This window comes from Ochotona curzoniae, unplaced genomic scaffold, assembly GCF_017591425.1.
Source record: "Ochotona curzoniae isolate NIBS_2020 unplaced genomic scaffold, NIBS_Ocur_1.0 contig_1071, whole genome shotgun sequence".
In the NCBI taxonomy this organism is placed as follows: domain Eukaryota; kingdom Metazoa; phylum Chordata; class Mammalia; order Lagomorpha; family Ochotonidae; genus Ochotona; species Ochotona curzoniae.
The window spans coordinates 3,896,620-3,917,612 of record NW_024464939.1 but is presented as its reverse complement, the minus strand read 5'-3'; the positions used below and the strand labels follow the sequence as shown (position 1 = coordinate 3,917,612).

The following is a 20,993-nucleotide window of genomic DNA, read 5'->3' as shown; positions in this document are numbered from 1 at the left end:
GCCCTAACTAGGCCGCAGCTCCCTCTGGTGTGTGTAGGAGCCAGGTTTGTGGCAGGTTGAGTTGGGCTAGGCTGCAGCACCCGTTGGTTTGTGTGGGAGATGGGGCTGGGGGCAGAATTGACCAGGTTAACTTTCATTGATGTGTGTGTAAGCTGAAGTAGGTGATGGATTGAACTTGATCCCGCACTAGCATGCTCACACAAGAGCCAGGACTGGGGTCACCCCTGGTAAGGCTTCTTGGGGACACTTTCCCAATTAGATCATTGGACTCTAACTCCAGCCACAGGGACAATCACAGACTGTGTGGTCTGACCTTGGAGAGAGAAAGGTCCTCTTCCCTTTCCTGTATCTCCCCCACACTGATACAGGAGAAAATGGAAAAAAAAAAAAAGGAACATACTCTCCTTCATCCATACCTCCGTTCTCCCCACCCTATTCAGTGGCCCACATGGACATATATATATCCTTTGCAACTATATAAACACTAAAAGTTAAAAGATTCAGATTGATTGCTAACTTGTGATGCACTTTTCTATTCCTGGGTTTCTTTTGCTTGGTGGGTGGGGTCTTTTTTGTGTTTTGTTTTTTTGGTAATCCTTGAATTTGCACACAGTATTACAGCTTTATCAAAGGGCATTTCTCCACTGCAACGACTACACCTAGTATTACTGTTCATGATTTTTCTATGTGCGGATGCTCTTGGTATCCCATAGAAATCCGCTTGGTTTAATTTATTTGTTTCGGTTCTGTGACAGAATTTCACTTGGTAACATTTTTTTCAATGCTATGCCTGCTACCTAGATTATATGAATTTCAACATTTTCATATTTTGACATAGTTGTTAAGCAGATACAAACACTAGTTCAAGGCAGTAAAATGATTTCATTCCAGACTATTCCAACAAGAAGAGTGGGTTAAGTCAAGAAGAGCTCAATTGTGAGTACAGCAGAGAAAGCTGATGCCTGCAACAAGCAGAACAGGGCATCAATGGGTACACAGTTGCTAAGAGGAGCCAGCAGGGAGCCAGACAGGCCATGGATTCAAGACACCAAGCACAGGGAATGGGGAACTTGAGCAGGTAACAAGGGTGGGAGATTCTGCAGGAACTGTGGCTGAAGTTGGCCTTAGGCGACCCAGGATGAGGCCTGGTCTACATTTGGTTAAGCAGTGCGTCTTTGTCACAGCCAAAGCAACAGGCAAAGAAAATTAACAGTTATATTTGTATGTACCAAAACAAATGTCACCAACCTAGGCTATCACGCTGATCTCCGAATCACCCACGTGTCCGAATTCCCAAAGCGGAAAATCCAGTTGAAACTACCCGACACCGGCACCGCATGTATGAATCTGAAGCACGTGGAGCCCGGTGCGGTGATATTCCACCTGGAGCGGTTCCGGGTCTCCCCTTATCTCACAGGACGACAGGGCGGTTTAGACGAATCCGCCTGGCCCGACAGCCTTCCCATGGAAGGAGCCCCGGGTTATTCAAGGCAGCAGCAATAATCCGGCGCGCCAGCCCGCTCGTCCACGCCGCGCAACCGTACCCCTTCAGCCAATGGAGGAGCCTCGTTCTCCGGCGAATGCACGCCTGCGCACAGAGCCGCCTGCGCCTCCGCCCCGCGCCCTTGTGGGAAATGTAGTCCGGCGCTCTGGGCGCGGCCTCGCAGCGCCCCCAGAGCTGGGGCTCCCCAGGTAGAGGGTGAGTTGCGGGCCCATCGCGGGGACGCGCGGGGTGATGTGCGAAGCGCCCTCCCCAAGACCCGCGACTGCCGGACGGGGTGTGGGCGTGATGGCCGGGGGCTGCCACGCCGGGGCTAGAGACGTGTCCTCACACCCGGAGGCCGGCCAAGAGGGACGAGTGCCCCCGACACGGTCCTCCCACCTGTCGCGGGGGTGAGGGGCACGGAGGCCGGGTCCGCCCCTGGCTCTGAGGGCTCCCGGAGTCGCTCCGAGCGCAGTTGTCTCGGCGTGTGGTTCCCCGTGGCACGAGGCCCACGCTAGGGCGGTGTGGGAGCGCCGTCGAGGTTCTCCCGGCTCCGCACCTGCCTTTGGTGTTAGGACTTCATTCTGGGGCCTGTTTCCTGGCGTCCAGATCCCAGGGGGCGCCGACCTGAGCTGCTCTTGACCCTTGCCTTCATCGGAATGGGGAGGCCAACCTGTGCACACTTGTACTTGAGATTTTTTTTTTTTAACTTGGAAGTTCTCCGTGAGTCCACTGGGAGAATACAAATGAGGAAAACAATTGGAAACCTATCAAAAGCCGCATGTCGGTGTGTGCATATAGACACCTGAACAGCGAGCTTGTCAGTATGTCTTTTCCATTTACTGCATGTCCTGGGAAGTGCGCCCTCTTCAGCAATGCAGTGGGAATAGCAGACATGATGAAGAAGAAGAATAGATTTTTTTTTTTAAACAATGAGCAAATTGAAGACAGTTACTGATTCTCCGTTTTAAAAACCAGCTACATTGTCATTTTAATAACCGTGAGAACAACTGGCCCTGCCATATGTGATCTTGTCTTCTGGCTTTTCTCCTGGAGGTTGGTTTGCTTCTCGCGGTTTAGTTGTGTCCAGACCCTGCAGGAGAAATGTTACAGGTTCACGGGTGAAGACATTGTTCTTCCGGGTTTGAGGGCTTCTGATCTGGGAGTTCACAAAAATGTTCATCTGCCTGTAGTTTCTTCTCGTACTTTCCTTTTACTCTTACGTTTTTACTCTTTCAGATGGCAGTGTCTGGCTACAAGTTACTGAAGTATCCGTCATTTCTTCACTGCCTGAGCCGTGCTACTGCTTGTGAATCCTAAATCCGTATAGCTTTTTCCTGAACCATCTGTATCGGTAGGACTAATTTGTTCCCTTGGTCCTGGTCCTGGTTGGATGGAAGCAGAGTTTACCTGTTTTACTTAAAGCAGTAGTTCACCGCCACTCCTGGGAATGGGGCCGAGAATGCAGGAGGTGTCAGGAGTAACTCTGCCGGTTCAGTAGTAACAGTGTTCTGATTGATGTAACCTGATAAATTCTGACAGACAAGTTCTCTCTCATTGGGGAACAAACCAGGAATTCCCTCCGGGGCTACCAGGTGGGTGTCAGGGGCTGAACACTTAAGCCATCCTCTGCCGCCTTTCCAGATGTAAGAGTCAGAATCTGGATGGGAAGGGGAATAGTTGGGACTGAGAGCAGCACTCAGATATGGGATGCCAGCGCAGTAAGCAGCGGCTTAATCTGAAGCACCACAGTGCTGGCCCTCTGAAATCCTACTTTCCGTGGAGGTGAGTTGAGTTTAGCTTTTCATGGCTCAGTTCATGGAGTGGCAGAGAGCCAGTCAGGGCAGTTAGCATCCGTATCATTGCCAACAGTTGTCGTTTTTCTCTATTGGGAACACGTGAAATTCTTTCTTCTGGTGATTGTGAGCTGTATTGTTAACTGTAATCACCCTACCGTGCTGTGGAGCTTTGGGACTTATTCCTCTTACTAACCAGGAGCCAGGATCCTCTCCCAGGCCTCTTATGTAGGTCCAGGGGCCCAGGACTTGAACCATCCTCCACTGCCTTCCTGGGCCATAAGCAAGGAGCTGGATGCAAAATAGAGCAGCCACCTATAAAGGTGCTTGCACTGCAGGTAGGCCAGCCTGATAAGCCACCACACTGGTCCCCCACTTTTCTTTGTTTTTTTTTCACGTAAGCATAATAAAATAAGTGGCATAACTTGAAAAGTAAGTTTTCTTTATGTGGATGCCGCCTGTTTCCTGTTTGGTTCATTGTGTTTTAGGAGTCTTGTCTTGTCACAGGAGTCCCATCCTCATGACTTCTTCTCTGTTCCCCAGCTCTACCTCCCCTGGAGTCTACATAACCCCTAGAAGGCCCTGCAGGAAGAGAGGAGAAGGGGATGGTTGCAGGGCCGCTTCTGCCAAGGGCTCAGGTGAGCTAGGTTTCTCCTGCACCCTCTCCATGGCCTCCATCTGGGCTAGTGAGATATCAGGAGGTTCAGAGTTTCCTACCAGGCCCCTCTGTGTCCCTTACCTTTGTTTCAACCTGTGCTCATGTTAGCTTGGTCCGCAGTTTGCTGAGCTTTTGGTGTAGTTCAAGGTCAGCAAAGCAGTGAAAATCCTGTCAAAGATGATCCTGGTGCTGAGCAATCCTGCAGCTATCAGGGATCATGAAAGAGACACTTCTACTGGGCTGGACGTCAAGATAGCACCTGGCCATGGCCTTCAGCACAGGTACAGGCGAGTTCTTGGGGCACCAGTGTTCCAAGACTGGCCAAGCGAAGACCTGGTGGTGACCCCGAGAAGGATCACGAACTCAAGAGACGAGGAGGGATGGCTGGAGAGGACTTGCTGTCTTGGGGCTGGAGTGTTTCAAATTTAAGTGACTTCCCCGAAGTAGGCGTTGTTGTGGCAATGCCATCACTAATAGCACTAACCCAGTATCTGCTGTACATTGGATGTGGCTGAGGATTTCATATGGCTTTGTTGCATTCTCTCAAGCCCACTTCATGGATTTCTTGGAAATTCAAATAATGTGCCAGTCATGGTTCCTGGAATATTTCCAAAGTAGTGGTGTACTCAGTGTTTTTCCAGCTGAGAACTCCGTGTGTAGTTTTAGAGCTGGGGTGGATGTAACAGCAGTCGAAGTGAGACGCCATGTATGGAAGGAGGGGATCTCAGAATTTGATCAGGTTCCAAGAAGGAGGAGCCTGTGTGATGGGGGTGTTGGCCACAGGGTAATGAAGGAGCCTGAGAGCTCAGCCTGGGGATTTTCATTAGGGAAGGTTTTCTGCAAAAAAAAATAATAATAATAATAAATAAAGTAACATGAGTCTCTTAAAGGGATTCATGGAGTCAGAATTGTGAGGAGTCCTGGAACACCAGACCCCAAGTTCTTTTGTTGGTTTTCGGTTTTTAAGATTTACTTGTTTGAAAGGCAGAGTGACAGAGAGGCCAAGACAGAAAGGAGACCTTTATCTGTTGCTTTTAAATCCTTAAGTTTATTCAACTATGTTGTCTATAATACTGAACTGACTTGTAGTATCTCTTTTCATTACATCTTACATCAAAGTCCTCTTAAAGATGTCACATGCTTGTTTAGGAAAGAAGTCAGCTTCAGAGGGATTCAGGGAGACATGTGTAACTGCACTCAGTATCATCAGCTCAGTCATGAAGGCTTGGTAATACACAAAGAGAAGAGCAGGTGTTCCTGGGATTGGGGCTAATGATGGCTGTCACTTAGTTGTCAGAGGCCTAGAGTTAATTTTCCTTAGTTTAAAAATAGTGTTCATTACCATCGGACGAAAGATCTTCCTCTCTGTCTCTCCTCCTCTCCGTATATCTGCCTTTCCAATAAAAATAAATGAATTTCTAAAAAATATATAATGTTCATTGCATTTTAAATCAGCTTATTTTGAGGTATAATTTACATAAGATATCCTATTCAAAAGATAGAGCATTTTTGTCACCCTTGTCCCTGTTCTGTTTTCTGTCTTCCCCTGCCTGGCTATCACTGGCTTGGTTTTCATCCTTGTGAGTGAGCCCTACTGTCCTAGGTCCTTATGCCCTGGAGATGGTGCCAGGTATAGGCTGTGCACCTGGCTGTTTCGGCTCTTCCTGTCCTTCAAGGCTCCCCCTTTTGGGGAGTAGTGGTTTGTTTTCTTTTATATCTAAGTCATTTTCTATTAGATTCTATGTTGATTCATTCACTTATGATAGGCTTTCCTGTTTTCAGCTATGTTGAATGAAAACCACCCTAGGCACTCATGTGCCAGGTCCTTATGTGGCTGTATGGTCTCTAGGAGTGGGATGACTGGACCCATGCATGCTGCTTTTGCAGGTGTCTGAACATTGTGGGTTTCCCCCAGCACCGCCTGGATCCATTGCTGTGTACCTCTTCCTTGTTGGGGTGTCCTTTTCCCAGGCTGCTGTTCCCTGGGGTGGCTCCTAGCAGAAAGGGGTTGGCTCATTTGTGGAGGCAGCAGTCAGTCTATACCATGTCCTCCCCAAAGCCTGCAGAGAAGCTGACCTTTCCTCTGCCAAGCCCCTGGCTCCTGAAGATTTGCTGGCACCTTTGTTGTTCTGGGCATACAGCTGCATAACTTACAAGTCATTTAAAATTAGGTATTTGCCCTATCCCACCGTGGCCTCATCCCAGATATTCCAATTTGCAATGAATTTATTTTTAAGTAAGGTCACATTCCAAGATTCTAGGACTCAGGACTACCACTTATTAGTTTAGAGGGATGTAAGTCAGTCTGTAACACGTGGTATTGTAAGTTTATAAAAACTGAGACAACTTACCTGTACTTGTTCATTCCCCAAGTGCTCTTTTTAAAGATGTATTTGCCTGATTATTGAAAGGCAGAGTGACACAGAGATTCCATCCACTGCCTCACTCCCCGAATACCTCCAACACTAGGCTAGACTGCATTAAAGTCAAAAGTGAAGAATGCATGGGTGACAGAGGCCCAAGCACATGGGTCATCATCTATTGTTTTCCCAGGCACATTAGCAGTGAGTTGGATCCTACGTGAAACAATCAGATCTCAAACTGGCACTCTGATAAGAGGATGCAGGCATCCAAAGCTGCAGTTTTATGTGCCGTATCACAATGCTGGCCCCTTCCCCATGTGCTGTTAAACGATAGGGCCGGAGCCAGGACCTGGGAGCACAAGGCAGGTGCCCCATGACGGTGGTGAGAGCCCAACCATTCAAGCCATCACCACTGCCTCCTGGGGTGCACACTGGCAGAAAGCTGCAGTTGAGCTCCAGCTGGAATAGAGCGACTCAGGCCATTGTCAGATGTGGATCTTAACAGCCAGGCTGAACACCCACTTGAATCTTTTGGCCATTCTTAAGGGCTGAAAAAGGCATCTTATTGAATTTTTAAAAAAATTTTGTGTGAAATAATTTCAGCCTTAAAAAAAACTTTGTAAATAATATAAAGAATTTCTAAATTAGCACACCTAACGTTTTACCATACTAGTTGTAATTCTGGTTTTTCTGCCTTTTATAAGAGTGCAGGCAAGTGCTTGTATGTTTTTACAGACGTGTACGTACATGTGTGCATGCTGCATGTGTTTCTAAACCATCTGAGAATAAGTTGTAACCATGGTTTCACTTGTGTCTGTTTCCTAAAAATAAAGCATGTATCTTACATAACTAAAATAGAGATTTCAAAATACTTACATCAGTGCAATACTGTTAGCTAATATGTAAGCATTACTGAAAGTGGTTTTTTTTTTCAGAAATTTTCTTTTTAATATTGTTTACATAGTTGAGAGGGATACATGCCCATGTGGGCCTCTGATTAGGGTAGTAAGGGTAAGATATAGAGTAAGGTGGGTGGGACAAAGTTTTAGTTTTTTGTTCTCCTGTGTCCACAGGAGAGGAGACGGAGCGGGCAGCTCCTTGCTGGCAAACTGCATGAGCACTGGTGATGGGGAACAGTCCTTTAATGATGCTCTAGAGTCCCTGATGCAGAGGAGTGTTCCAAGGGTGTTACTTGAGTAGTTTCAATAGCTGAGACATTGTTAGTTTCGTGGTTCTAGAATTGAGAAAAATTTACCAAGATCTGCAGGTTGACAATGTCCACCTTAGTGCTTTCATAGACCCAGGAAAATGCTGCAAAGCTTCTCCAAGAGAGCTGTGCAACCTGTTCTTTCCATCCACTCTGCCATCTGCTCTCCTAAATGAGCTGGAGGTCTTGTCCCTGGTGTACATCTGGGTATGCTGTCCACTGCAAAGCCATCAGCAACTGAGGAGACTCAGTCCTGGCACATGCACTCCAAGGCTGTACCACATTTCTTGTGATTTTCTCTGTGACCGGGGTTTGAATCAAGTGGCATTGTCAGGGAGCCCCCCCAAGAATCCTTGTCTGGGTGACCTCAGGCTTGACTCCTGTATGTACCAGTCAGTGCAAGGTCTGTGCAGTCTGTTTCCTGCACCGGTGAACTCACATATTAGTGGTTGCAAGCTGCCTGTTCAGTTCTACCCAGCCCCATATGTCACGTGAACTGATGGATGTTGCAGTATAACCCAGCCCAACCAGCTACACACCTGTTCCTTACACATACCAGTGGGTGCAACCCATAATAACCCTCACTAGGCCCTCCCCGACCTTTGATTTTTGCATGTGCCTGCCTCTGCTGCAGCAAAAGCATGACCTAGCCTAGCAAATGAGTTTTCCAAATTCTACCAGACCTGCTCCCACCTCTGGATCTCACTTGTGCTGGTAGGTGCTACAGCCCTTTCCTGGTATGGCCTGCTCTTATTCCATCCAGTGAATGTGTCTGTGGGTGCTGCATTCTGGTCTAGCCCAGCCTTTGCCCAGGCTCAGGCTTCTGCAAGTGTTGCTGACTTCCATGGTCCAGCCTGGGGCACATCACCACTTACTCTTGTGCAAACCAGCAGGTGCTGCACTCTCACAGAAGCGAACCCAAAAGGCTCCTACAGAATATGTCATCAGATCTGGTTTTTTCACATTCTGTTTGATGTTGCCAGCCCAGCCTGATGGTGACTCATTCCTTCTTCCAGCACTCATGGGCTGGTACTGTAGCCTAGGCCTGCCAAGCATGTCCCCCGCCCCCCCCCCCAACTCAAGCCCTTTTTTGCATGCACTAGTGGGCAGCAGGTGATGCTGCTTAGCTCAGCTCTGGTGTCCCACATTGGCAGGTGCCTTGGCCTGACACAGATATGCCCTGTAGTTTACCTTCCCTAACAGCCCTGTCTCAGCTCCCTCACCTACCTGTGAATGCAGTGGCCCGGTCCTTGGAAGTTTCCAGAAGTCACTCCTCACCTGTCAAATGCGCCCTTGGCGACCCCCACTCCAGCATATCCTCAGACCCCCTCCTTCTCTTTCCATGCCTGGGGGCTATGATGCCATGTCCTAACCCAGTGTCCCCATCCTCCTTGGGCTGCATAATGTGGATAAACTCAGAATTCCCTACATATCTTTAAAAATAGATAGAAAGGACGACTATGCTGGTATAGTTAACACTGGTATAGTTAACACAGACTTGGCATTAACCTGGCCCAGAGTGCCCGCCAGCTGTTAGCTGCAGTGTAACACCTAGATGCAAGGCAAAATAGGCAGCTGCCCACAGCTGGGGTGTTTTCTTTTTAAATAGCAACATTTTTTTAAATGCATGCATTGACTAGTCTTATCTGTGTGGTAATATTAAAATCCCCCCCTTCCACCCCACCTTTGTATTGTTTTAGAATTTTCCAATAAGGTTAACCTTTTTAATTTTTCTAAGATTTATTTATGTATTTGAAGGTGGAATTAAAGGGGGAGAGAGAGAGAGAGAGAGAGAGAGAGAAAGAGAGAAAGAGAGAGAGGATGAATGAATTTCCATCCATTGGTTTACTCCTCAGATGGTTTGCCCTGACCAAAGCTGGAAGACAGGGGCTTCATTTCGGCCTCCTATTTGGGTAGAGGGGGCCCAAATACTTGGGCCATCTTCTGCTGCATTCCCAGGCATGTCAGCAGAGAGCTGGGTCAAAAGTAGAGCAACTGTGACTTGAATCAGTGCCTGTATTGAATGCTGGCGCTGCAGGTAGCAGCTTTACTTGTTATACCACAACACCAACCCTTGACAGGATTAGGTTTGAAGGAAAATGAAAAGGAACCAAAATTGAAAGGAGGTAGGGATAGATGGCCTCTGCTTAGACATGGTAAACACCTTGTATGATTTGCTACACTGTGTGGGAATCCCATAGAATATGTTGGTTTTTTGTGTTAGTTAGCAAAGAGTTGATTTGATTCAACAGAGTTCTAGGGGTTGTGGTTTTTGAGTCAATTTGTTGCTGTCAGACTTTACACAGTTACTTGAATTTTTCCAACCTATATTTCACCCTATGGCCCTATGGAATTGGGCAGCAATCCCTTCTCTTTATAAAGTTCCTGTATATTTAGGGTCAGATTCCTGCCTGCCAACTGCATGGGTCTACCCAGAGTTCACAAATATGTTTCTTTTCTTCTTTTTGTAAAAGATATATTTGGACATCAGAATTATAGAGAGGGGAGAGGGAAAAGGGAAAAGAGAGAGTTGTCATCTGCTGGTTCATCCCTTAGGTGACCACATGGGCAGGGCTGGCCCAGGCTGCAGTCAGGAGCCAGGAATTCTATCTGGGTCTCCCATTTGGATTCAGGAGCCCAAGCCCTTGGGCTATCTTCTGATTTCTCAAGCACATTAGTGAAGAGCTGGCTGGGAACTAGAACTATATGCCGAGATTGCAGGCAGTGCTCACTCCTGTGCTGTAGACTGACCACTCCCAGAAACTTAGGGCATGTCCTGAATTCCTTCCACTTTGTCTTCTCAGTTCTCAGAGACTCTCTGCAGTTCCCCCTTTTAGTCTGGCTGTGGGAATGTAGGGATTATATTTGGCCCCACTCTGCTGTGACTCCTGGTGCCTTCCCATATGTAGTTCCTAAGGGCCCAAGCACAGAGAGAGAAGATAAAGTCATCCTGCCCCTGTGGAGCCACATGTTCTTAGCTTGGGGTTATGGGCCATCATGGGCTCCCTCTATCACTATTCCTGCAACCCCAAGAGTATTTTCACTCAGGAGCACAATGAATGAGGAAGAAGAAAATAGGGCAACTCCCCTTCCTGCCACCAAGCATTAGAAGTCCTTTACCTTCTCCTTGACCCAGACCTAGAGAGCCTTCCTATTGGAGCCTCCTGTCCCTGCCACCTGCAAAACCCAGTCCCCCACTATTTTTTTTTCTTTGATTTGGTCGTAATTTGTTTTGTTTTTACAAGTAGATTGGAGTGCATAAAGTTCGGAGTGAAAGGCCTGTGGCACAATTAGCAGCACCCAAGCTGAACAGAATCTGTGATTTATGAAAAATTTAAAGGTGGTTGGAAGCACAATGGGCCCCAGCCTCCCACAACACTGGGGCCCAGTAGGAAAGAGGAGTAAGGTCTCCAGGCCAAGGGCTCAGGGCTGAGGCTTAGTTGTAGATGCAGCAAGGCTTGTGATGATGGCTGTGATGGTGAGGCCCTGGGCAGCACTCTGGTGTGCATCATTAGCTGGGAGCACAGTTGTGGCCCCGGTGGAAGCAGTAGGGCTGGCTGTCGGTAAGGGCAGCTGTGTGCCCAGGCAGCATCATTGGGTTCTCACAGGTCTAGCCAGGGAACTTTCGTTTGAAGCTTTCTGAACCCCTGTAGACACTGGGGCTATACTGGAGTGAGAGGTAGAAGATTGGCACTCAGCTCTGCTTCCTGATGTGGTCCTCTTTGTGTGACTTAAGGTGAAAACTCAAGAAATACATTATAGGTCATAGTTATTTTCTGCTAAAAATATTACATCTACAGGTAACCATCTACATCTCTAACCATTGCTTTTACCACATTGTGTAAGATATTTTCTGTTTTCCATAAAGATATCTTCTTTGACTATTTGGAATTTAAGAGTTCACTGCTTCATATCCCAACACTTGGTTGGGGTTTTTTCCAAATAGTTAGAACTTAAGTTTCTGGGACCCTGCTACCCACGTGGGGGACTGGGAAGAAGCACCTGGCTCCCAGCTTCATATCAGCTTAGCTCTGGACATTACAGACATTTGGGGAGTGAATCAGCAGATGGAAAACCTTCCATGTAAAATCTCTCTCTCTCCTTCTCTCCCTGTAAAATCTGCCTTTCAAATAAAAATAAATAAATCTTAAATAAACAGAAGCATAGCATTAGACCAGGGTTGTGGTGGGTTAAGCCACTGTTTACGCTGTCAGTATCCTATATCAGAGTGATGGTTTGAATCCTAGCTGTTCTTCCAATCCGGTTCCCTGCTAATGTGCAGAAAATGGCAGAGTACTTGCTCCAGATGGATACAGTCTGTCTGTCTGTCTCTCTCTCTCTGTCCCCCTCTCAAATAAATGTATTTTAAAGAAAAAAAGAAAGAAATTGAGCGTCACTAGCATCTTTAAAAAATTATTTTTGCACCAGCGGAGTGGCCTAGAAACTAAAGTCCTCACCTTGAATGTGCTGGGATCTCATATGGGTGCCACTTCTAATCCCGGCAGCCCCACTTCCCATCTCTGCCTGTGGCCTGGGAAAGCAGTTGAGGACGGCCCAAAGCCTTGGGATCCTGCACCCATGTGGGAGACCTGGAGGAAGTTCCTGACTCCTGGCTTTGGATCGGCGCAGATCCAGCCATTATGGTCATTGGAAAGTGAAACAGCAGATGGAAGATCTTCCCTGTCTCTCCTCTCTGTATATCTGTCTTTGCAATAAAAATAATCTTTTTAATAAGTTGTTATTTTTATTGGAAAGGCAGATTTACAGAGAGGAAAGATCTATCCGCTGGTTCACTCCCCAAATGGCTCAGTGGCAAGAACTGAGCCAATCCAAAGCCAGGAGCCAGGAGCTTCTTCCAGGTCTCCCATGTGGGTACAGGTTCCCAAGGCTTTGGGCCATCGTCCACTGCTTCCCAGGCCATAGCAGGGAACTGGAACGGAAGAGGAGCAGCCTAAACATGAATTGGCACTCATATGGGATTCTGGCGCTTACAGGCAGAGGATTAGTGAGTTGAGGCATCATGCTGGCCCCTACTCCCTGGCCCCCTCTTCATTCCCATCCTCTTCCCTAGACATAGCACTGTTTCATGCTAATTCCTTTCATTTTTTTTTTTTTAAGATTTCTCAAATAGTTTATTCTCTGAGCACTGCTTATATTATAGGAACCAAGGATGTGACTTAAAAAACTTAAACACATTTTTGAGGCCCACTTCAATTCCTTAAAGCACAGTCCAATGAATAAACAATACAATTTCTACATCAAATACAAGTTAGTAAAATAATTCCCCAAGTAGTGTTGTATGAGCTACAACTTTACCTCAACTATATCATTATGATTTAAGATTTTCCAATATGCAACAGCACTAGACTCGGTGGTCACTACCTAGGCAAGAAAAAAACATATTACCAGCAAATATCAGAATTGAGATCATGGTTGTCTTGTTAAACTCTTCAGGTTAACCATATTTATTAGAGAAGTTAAGCAGAAAAACTGACGTCTGGGTTGCACTGTCCTAAACAGGAATTGCATCACATATGTAGAGGTCAAATACTTTTGATAAAATAACTTGGAAGGATCTATATATACCCTAAATTTAACAAAATACTTTTATTATGTACAGGAACCTAAATTATCTTAGGTTTAGGTAACTGATGAAGACAGCTGCGAAATAAATTTGTCAGAGCTGGTTTTCTATGAATATTAAACACCAGTCCCTGGTCTGAGATGCATTCGTCTATGTACATATTCAGACATTTTCAAGAAAAGCAAACAGCTGCAACTATCCACTCTATTCCATTTAAATTCTTTACTTAATGTCTCACATATTGAATAGAGCCCACACATTTCAGAGTGGGATCAGGCAATTTGCTTACATTTGAAGTCATGTGAAGCATAATGAAGCTGTGTGTGCTTACTGCTTTGGGTAGTTCATTTTGGTACTGCCAAGTTCTTTGGAAACCAGAAGAAAAATTAAATAACCCATACCATGCAGGTCCTTTTAAAAGCTGCACAGAGATTCCAGTGTGCCTTCAGCGACTTAGTTAGTGCAACCCCACTAGAGTTAATATATAAAAACTAAATAAGAATGAACCAAAATCCCAATATAAGAAAAAAAAAGTAAAATGCATTCTCATCACACAGAGCATGAATGCAGTTGGCAGCATATTTTCTTGTACTGATTTTCTATTCAGAAACTGGAGACTGCCTGTTTTATTATTTCTTTCTCTTTCCCTAGTTTAGGTATAGGTTGAAAAAAATAATTTATAGATACTTTAAAGCACTCAAAACTGTAGCTTACATATATATGATTTCTGAAAGTAACACTTCTAACATAATTCTTCTGTTCTGTAAAAATATTTTACAGAATGCATATAATCAATTTTTACTTGAGAAATTTCCTACCCATAGTTAAAAAAAATAGTCAAGACATGTATCAGTATCCCAAGGAAAACTGTGTGGCACCTAGTGTTCAATCTCTGTAACTGCTAATCTTACAAATTCACAATTATTAAAACCCAGTTTTTAAAAACTGTATTTTAAAAATGCTTCACATAAATTCAGGGCAAAATAATATGAAAAGAATGTATATGATACCAAAATTAGTATAAAAATAGCCATATTCTACCTAAATATGAAAAACAGACCTATTTTTTTAAACTTCAAATGCAGGTTTGTCTCCTTTATATTTTATTAAAATCTCTAGAGAACACCTAGGTAACTAGAGTATACAGAAAAACCGTAGTCTAGTCCAAAAACTAGGATTTATGCAGAATCCATGAGAACAACACAAACGGCTTATGGAAAACATCTATTTACTCAAAGGAAGTGGCTAAAGCAAGAAAGGTAGTAATGCAATTTCTTTTACAGATGTGATCTACCCATAATCTCCATTAAATCAAAAGAACAGGTGGGCTTAACATCCCACTTAAGATTGTCATTACCCAATTTTCAAAGCAACAAACACCTTAGAAATAATAAATCAGTCTGCCTTAACAGTCATGCCAATGAAATCCAAACTGTATGGCAACCTTCAGAAAAACTGGAATGTAAAATGTTGGGTTTCATTTAGATATCATCAATGTCTTCATCATCGTCTCCAATGTCATCAAACTGGATTTCATCATCATCTCCAGGACCAAATGTATCCGTTTCATTGATTTTCGCATGCTCTGGAAGCTCGCCATATGCTTTCAGGCTTCTGGCTTCATCTGCATTGTACTTTAAAATTACATCAGCCTTGTTATCCTGATAGTCTCGGAGGCCAACCAATATAATGTCTGAGGTATTTATCCAAACTTTTTTTCTCAATTTCCCTCTGATGTGACACAGCCTCTTTATACCATCAAAACACATTGCTTCTAACCGTCCATTCCCCAACATTTTGATTACTTGAGCGTACTCTTGTCCATCTTCTTTGAATACTAGTTCTCTTTTTTCAGATTCATTTTCATTCTTACCTCTGCGCCTGTTTTTACCTCCTTTGCCTTTGTTCTTTGGCATGGCGGCGACGGTGACCTCGTGGCCTTTCTAATTGGGTGCTGGTGGTTGGTGGCGGCGCGGCCTTGTCCTGGGTTCACTCGGAGGCTGATAGGCTGGAGTAAGACACAGCGCAGGAGGGGAGCAGCGCGTGCAGGAGCCTCGGGATTGGCCTCTCCCAGGACGATGGCTTCTCCCAAGATGGTGGTCAGCTTCTCCCAAGATGGTGGTCGGCTTCTACCAGGATAGTGGTCGGCTTCTCCCAAGATGGTGGTCGGCTTCTCCCAGGATGGTGGTCGGCTTCTCCCAGGATGGTGGTCGGCTTCTCCCAGGATCCGCCGTCAGCTTCTCACAGGATGGCCGTCAGCTTCTCACAGGATGGCCGTCAGCTTCTCTCAGGTTGGCGGTCGGCCTCTCGCGGGATGGTGGTCGGCCTCTCGCGGGATGGTGGTCGGCTTCTCTCGGGATGATGGTCGGCTTCTCACAGGATGGGAGTCGGCTTCTCGCACGATGGCGGTCAGCTTCTCCCAAGCTCCACCGTGCCTAGCTCGGCAGCAGCAAATGGCGTCACAGCCGCCTGCGTAGCTTTGTCCCGCCTCTCGCTGCCACTTCCGGAGGCCCGCTTCCTGCCTCTGCAGCACTTGCGTGGTCGGCCAACCTTTACGTTAAGGCCGAAGCCACAGGTTCTTATTCCTTTCACTTTTAAAAACCAGTACTGATCTCTACAGTCACTACATACTATGTTCCAGTCTGTTTTGAAACTTAATCAAAATGCGATATTCCATATATGGTTTTCTAAACTTTGGCTTAAATACTTATTCAATATTGATATATGTATCTTAGTTTATGTCCACTTACGTAAATTATCCCATTGTATAGGACAGTTTATTTATCCATTCTGTTTTTGATGGACTTTGTAGTTATTTCTAATTTTTTTTCTATTGTACCCAGTACTATGTTAAAAAGAATGACTCTGAGTATACCTCTGCAAGGTGGATGAAGTTCAGTATATATACTTGGTAGTAGCCTTGATAAAATAATCTAGGTGTCTATTCAAGGTTGTACTGAAATAATTTTCCAATACTTGTCCAAATTACACTCCTAGAAGTGTGGCAGCTTCCATTGAGGAAGCTATCAGTCTGACATTCAGTGTGTTTTTTTCTTTTTCTTCTTTTTTTTTTTTTTTTTGGAAAGGCGGATATACAGAGAGGAGAGACAGAGAGGAAGATCTTCCGTCCGATGATTCACTCCCCAAGTGACCAAAACGGTCGATGCTATGCTGATCCGAAGCCAGGAGCCTCTTCCGGGTCTCCCACACGGGTGCAGGGTCCCAAAGCTTTGGGCTGTCCTCGACTGCTTTCCCAGGCCACAGGCAGGGAGCTGGAAGGGAAGCGGGGCTGCTGGGATAGAACCGGCGCCCATATGGGATCCCGGGCGTGCAAGGCGAGGACCTTAACCGCTTGCGCCACTGCGCCGGGCCGGTTGTGTTTCTTTATTTATTCATTCCTTTCTTTCCTTTCCTGCCCTGTCTTTTCCTTCCTCCCTCTCCTTCTCTTTCTCTCACTTTTAGCTTGATGTCTTGTAATGATGGGCAGCATTTAAGTACTCTGTGTCTAATCTCCCTTTTAGTTTTTGTGCCTTTTTTTCCCTCTCATTCTCCTGCTCTTTAAAAATGTATTTCCAGAATCTCTGCATAGTTTCAAAATCTAATATTTTCCACATGTCATTTCCCTTTGGTTGAAGCAGCTCTGTCTGCGCTTTGTATTTGCTTATTTTTTAAAAAGATTTATTTCGGGCCCGGCGCAGTGGCGCAAGTGGTTAAGGTCCTCGCCTAGCATGCCCGGGATCCCATATGGGCGCCGGTTCTAATCCCGGCAGCCCCGCTTCCCTTCCAGCTCCCTGCCTGTGGCCTGGGAAAGCAGTTGAGGACAGCCCAAAGCTTTGGAAACCTGCACCCGCGTGGGAGACCCGGAAGAGGCTCCTGGCTTCGGATCGGCATAGTATCGACCCGTTGTGCTCACTTGGGGAGTGAATCATCGGACGGAAGATCTTCCTCTCTGTCTCTCCTCTCTGTATATCCGCCTTTCCAATAAAAAAAAATAATAATAAAAATAAATCTTTAAAAAAAAAAAGATTTATTTCATTTTATTGTATTTGTTTAACAGCATTTCTGAAAGCATTCCCCTCTGCCCTTCATTGTATTCTGGGAAGCAATTCATTTCCAAAGGACGCATATTAGGTGACTGGATGTGACTGTAGTGAGGCAGGACAAGAAGCTGCCTCCAGTTATTGTGTTGCTTGCTTTGCTTTTTTTTTTTTTTTCATTAAGCGGTAAGTATGTTTGTGAGGTGGCATTTGCTCATCTTTTTCTGCTTCCTCTCTTTTGATATCAGCAGGGCAGGTTGGATGGGAGAGGCCTGTTCACACATGGCTTGGGTTCACTGGTTCCATGCTGGTTTCTCTTCTGTTGACTTTGATCAGCAGTCATAAAGCTGAGACTCAGATTCTAGCACCCCATCCTTTGCCTCTCATTGCCTCCAGGCCATTTTGACTGAGATAAGACATGCGATCTGAGAAAATATAAGTCTAAATGATGACAGTATTCTTCCTATAGCTCCTCTTAAGAGTCTAGCCAATCCTCCTTTGCCTGCACCACCAGCAGTTCTCATTTTTAAGGCATGGATATTTAGGAGATGATAGGAGGGTTTTTTAAAGGGCTTCAAGGTGTTGGATCTAAGAACATTACAGTACAGCTTGATTAAAGTCCAAGGGGGAAAAGCTTTATGGTATCTTATCTTCCTTCAGGATTTAAGTTTCAGTATATTCTAATACTTTTATGTTTCATATGACACTGTTTCCTAAGAGTATTTTATATTTCGTATCTTATCCCTTACCATCTGTTGGACTCTAGTGCCAACAGTCTTTTCCTTGTGTCACACTGTGGGTTTTTTTGTTTTGTTTTAAAAATTTTAGCTTTAAAAAAAAAGATTTATTTATTTTTAATGCAAAGTCAGATATATACAGGAGGAGAGACAGAGAGAAATATCTTCCATCCGATGATTCACTGCCCAAGTGACCACAATGGCTGGTGCTGTACCCATCAGGAGCCAGGAGCTCTTCCAGGTCTTTCACGCGGGTGCAGGGTCCTAAGGCTTTGGGCCATCCTCAGCTGCTTTCCCAGGCCACAGGCAGGGAGCTGGATGGGAAATGGAGCTGCTAGGATTAGAACCGGTGCCTATATGGGATCCTGGTGCGTTCAAGGTGAGGACTTTAGTCGCTAGGCCATGACGCTGGGCCCATTGTTCTGTTTTGTTTTAAAGATTTATTTTATTTTTATTGGAAAGTCAGACAGAGAGAAGGAGAGACAGAGAGCAAGATCCTCCATCTGATGACTCACTCCCCAAGTGACCACAATTGCTGGAGCTGTGCCGATTCAAAGCCAGGAACCTGGAGCTTCCTCTGGGTCTCCCATGCAGATGCAGGGTCCCCAGGCTTTGGGCCTTCCTCAACTGCTTTCCCAGGCTACAAGCAGAGCTGTATGGGAAGCAGGGCTGCTGGGGGTTAGAACCAGTGCCCATATGGGATCCTGGTACGTGCAAGGCAAGACTTTAACTGCTAGGCTATCATGCCAGGCCCTTGTGGTATTTTACAAAGATTAATTGGGCACAGAATTCTAGAGGGAAGACGTGGTTGGTTGCCATATGAGGTCCTGTGTGATAGGGCTTTCTGATGACATGTTTTTTTGCTTCTATCCTCATTATTTAGCGTAGCCCAGTGCTCCTTTTCTTCTTGGGTGAGTCTTCTCTGTTCACTCAGAGGATCTACCATCCTGTCCTTCTGGCCCAGTTCACTGTTCTTTCTCTCCCTTCTCATTTCTTTGCCTGACTACAAAGCTTTTCAGTGTTCCCACTGGTTTTGATATAGTTTTTCTCAATCCCTCTTCACAAAGTTTTCAGTCTCCCATTTGGAAACAAGTATACATTTGAATTTTTAACTTTTTTTCTTTTCCAGACTGGGAGACAAGACTTGAAACCAAAGAGCCAACTCCAAAACCAAACTTTACTGAAGATTCCTCCAATGGGGTGATGGAAAGGGAAGGTATGTGGCATTCTACATTATGGCACAACTGAGAAAATGATACTTGGGGTGAGGCCCCACAGAAAAACCAGGATAGACAGTTGGACCAAGTACCAGTTACCCATAAGGAAACACTCATTGGAAAGAGGGTTTTAGGAGATAATGAATTTAAATTACGTTCCAGTCAGGGTTCACTATGAAGAAAAGACCTCATAATTGGAATTCCCATGGAAAAGACACTAAGCAAAATTTTGAGTTAATAAGGACTCAAAGAATGTTTGTGGGGAAGAAAATCTATGAATGTAATGAATGTGAGAAAACCTTTAGTCAGAGCTCATCCCTTCTCAAGCACCAGCGGATTCATACTGGAGAAAAACCCTATAAGTGTAATGAATGTGGGAAGCACTTCATTGAACGTTCTTCCCTTACCATACATCAAAGAATTCATACCGGAGAAAAACCCTACAAATGTAATGAATGTGGGAAAGCCTTCAGTCAGAGCATGAATCTTACTGTTCATCAAAGAACTCACACTGGAGAGAAACCCTACCAGTGTAAAGAATGTGGAAAATCCTTCCGTAAGAATTCTTCCCTTATTCAACATGAAAGAATTCATACTGGAGAGAAACCTTATAAATGTAATGAATGTGGGAAAGCTTTTACCCAAAGCATGAATCTTACAGTTCATCAAAGAACTCATACAGGAGAAAAACCCTATGAATGTAATGAATGCGGAAAAGCCTTTAGTCAAAGCATGCATCTTATTGTTCATCAGAGAAGTCACACTGGAGAAAGACCATATGAGTGTAGTGAATGTGGAAAATCCTTTAGTAAGAGCTCAACTCTTACACTACATCAGCGAAATCACACTGGAGAAAAACCTTACAAATGTAACAAATGTGGGAAATCCTTTAGCCAAAGTACATACCTTATAGAACATCAGAGACTTCATTCTGGAGTGAAACCTTTTGAATGCAATCAGTGTGGGAAGGCTTTCAGTAAGAATTCATCTCTTACTCAGCATCGGAGGATTCACACTGGAGAAAAACCTTATGAGTGCATGGTATGTGGAAAACATTTCACTGGAAGATCATCACTTACTGTACATCAGGTTGTTCACACTGGAGAGAAACCTTATGAATGCAACGAATGTGGAAAGGCCTTCAGCCAGAGTGCATACCTGATTGAACATCAGAGAATCCATACTGGTGAAAAGCCCTATGAATGTGATCAGTGTGGAAAAGCCTTCATTAAGAATTCATCCCTCATAGTGCACCAGAGAACTCACACAGGAGAGAAACCCTATCAGTGTCATGAATGTGGGAAGGCCTTCAGTCGGAGTACAAATCTTACCCGGCATCAAAGAACTCACATGTGAGGAAAATTTTCATTGGCCTCTTCATTAAGATTAACTCAGTTATAATCATATAGGTTATGTAATGGAGAAGCTGATTAAATGTAATGATGGTTAGACGCTTTTAAAGTAAAATATACCATGTTGAAAATACAGACCAGTGCCAAAAAAACATATAAAAGTTATAGAATTTTTCATTCAGAAAGTACAATGTATGAGAAGGTTGAAGTAGCTAATGTTACAAATATGAAGACTCAAGCTGAAGATAAGTCTAGTTGTATCATACCACATATGTTAGGAGCCACAGACTTATGAGCCTTAGACTTGGCCTACCTGACAGCCTGTTGCATTGCTAAGCTTGCTTTGGGCAAGCAGGATATTAGGCCAGAACATCCTGGGTAAAGCAAGCAGAATAGAACCTCTACCCTTGTTCCTGTTCAGATGATTAGTTCCTCCCCTGTTTCAATATAGATGATTAGTTCCTTCCCTGCTTCAATGAAGATAATTACTTCCAGGAAACCCTTCCCCTTCCCCTCCTCCACTAGAGAAGGTATATGTGTAAGGTGTAAAATAAAGAGC

General features: G+C 44.9%; 2 protein-coding genes across 3 annotated transcripts; one reads left to right on the top strand and one right to left on the bottom strand.

The window, feature by feature from the left end:
- The first annotated feature begins 1,785 nt into the window (after positions 1-1,785).
- ZFP2 (ZFP2 zinc finger protein) lies at positions 1,786-20,847 on the top strand. The gene is made up of 4 exons (XM_040993494.1): positions 1,786-2,307; positions 2,723-2,837; positions 3,823-3,917; positions 18,995-20,847. Exon 4 carries the CDS (start codon positions 19,257-19,259, stop codon positions 20,436-20,438), a length of 1,182 nt encoding a protein of 393 aa, XP_040849428.1. The 5' UTR covers positions 1,786-2,307; positions 2,723-2,837; positions 3,823-3,917; positions 18,995-19,256; the 3' UTR covers positions 20,439-20,847.
- LOC121165054 (eukaryotic translation initiation factor 1A, X-chromosomal-like) lies at positions 14,521-15,061 on the bottom strand. 2 transcript variants are annotated; one of them, XM_040993513.1, is made up of 2 exons: positions 14,804-15,061; positions 14,573-14,752 (listed from the first exon to the last, which is right to left on the bottom strand). In XM_040993513.1, the coding sequence occupies exons 1-2, from the start codon at positions 15,005-15,007 to the stop codon at positions 14,573-14,575; spliced, it is 384 nt and encodes a 127-aa protein (XP_040849447.1). In that variant the 5' UTR covers positions 15,008-15,061. The 2 variants fall into 2 exon arrangements, with proteins under 2 accessions (XP_040849440.1, XP_040849447.1); XM_040993506.1 differs by having other exon boundaries at positions 14,521-15,061.
- Positions 20,848-20,993: the final 146 nt, after the last annotated feature.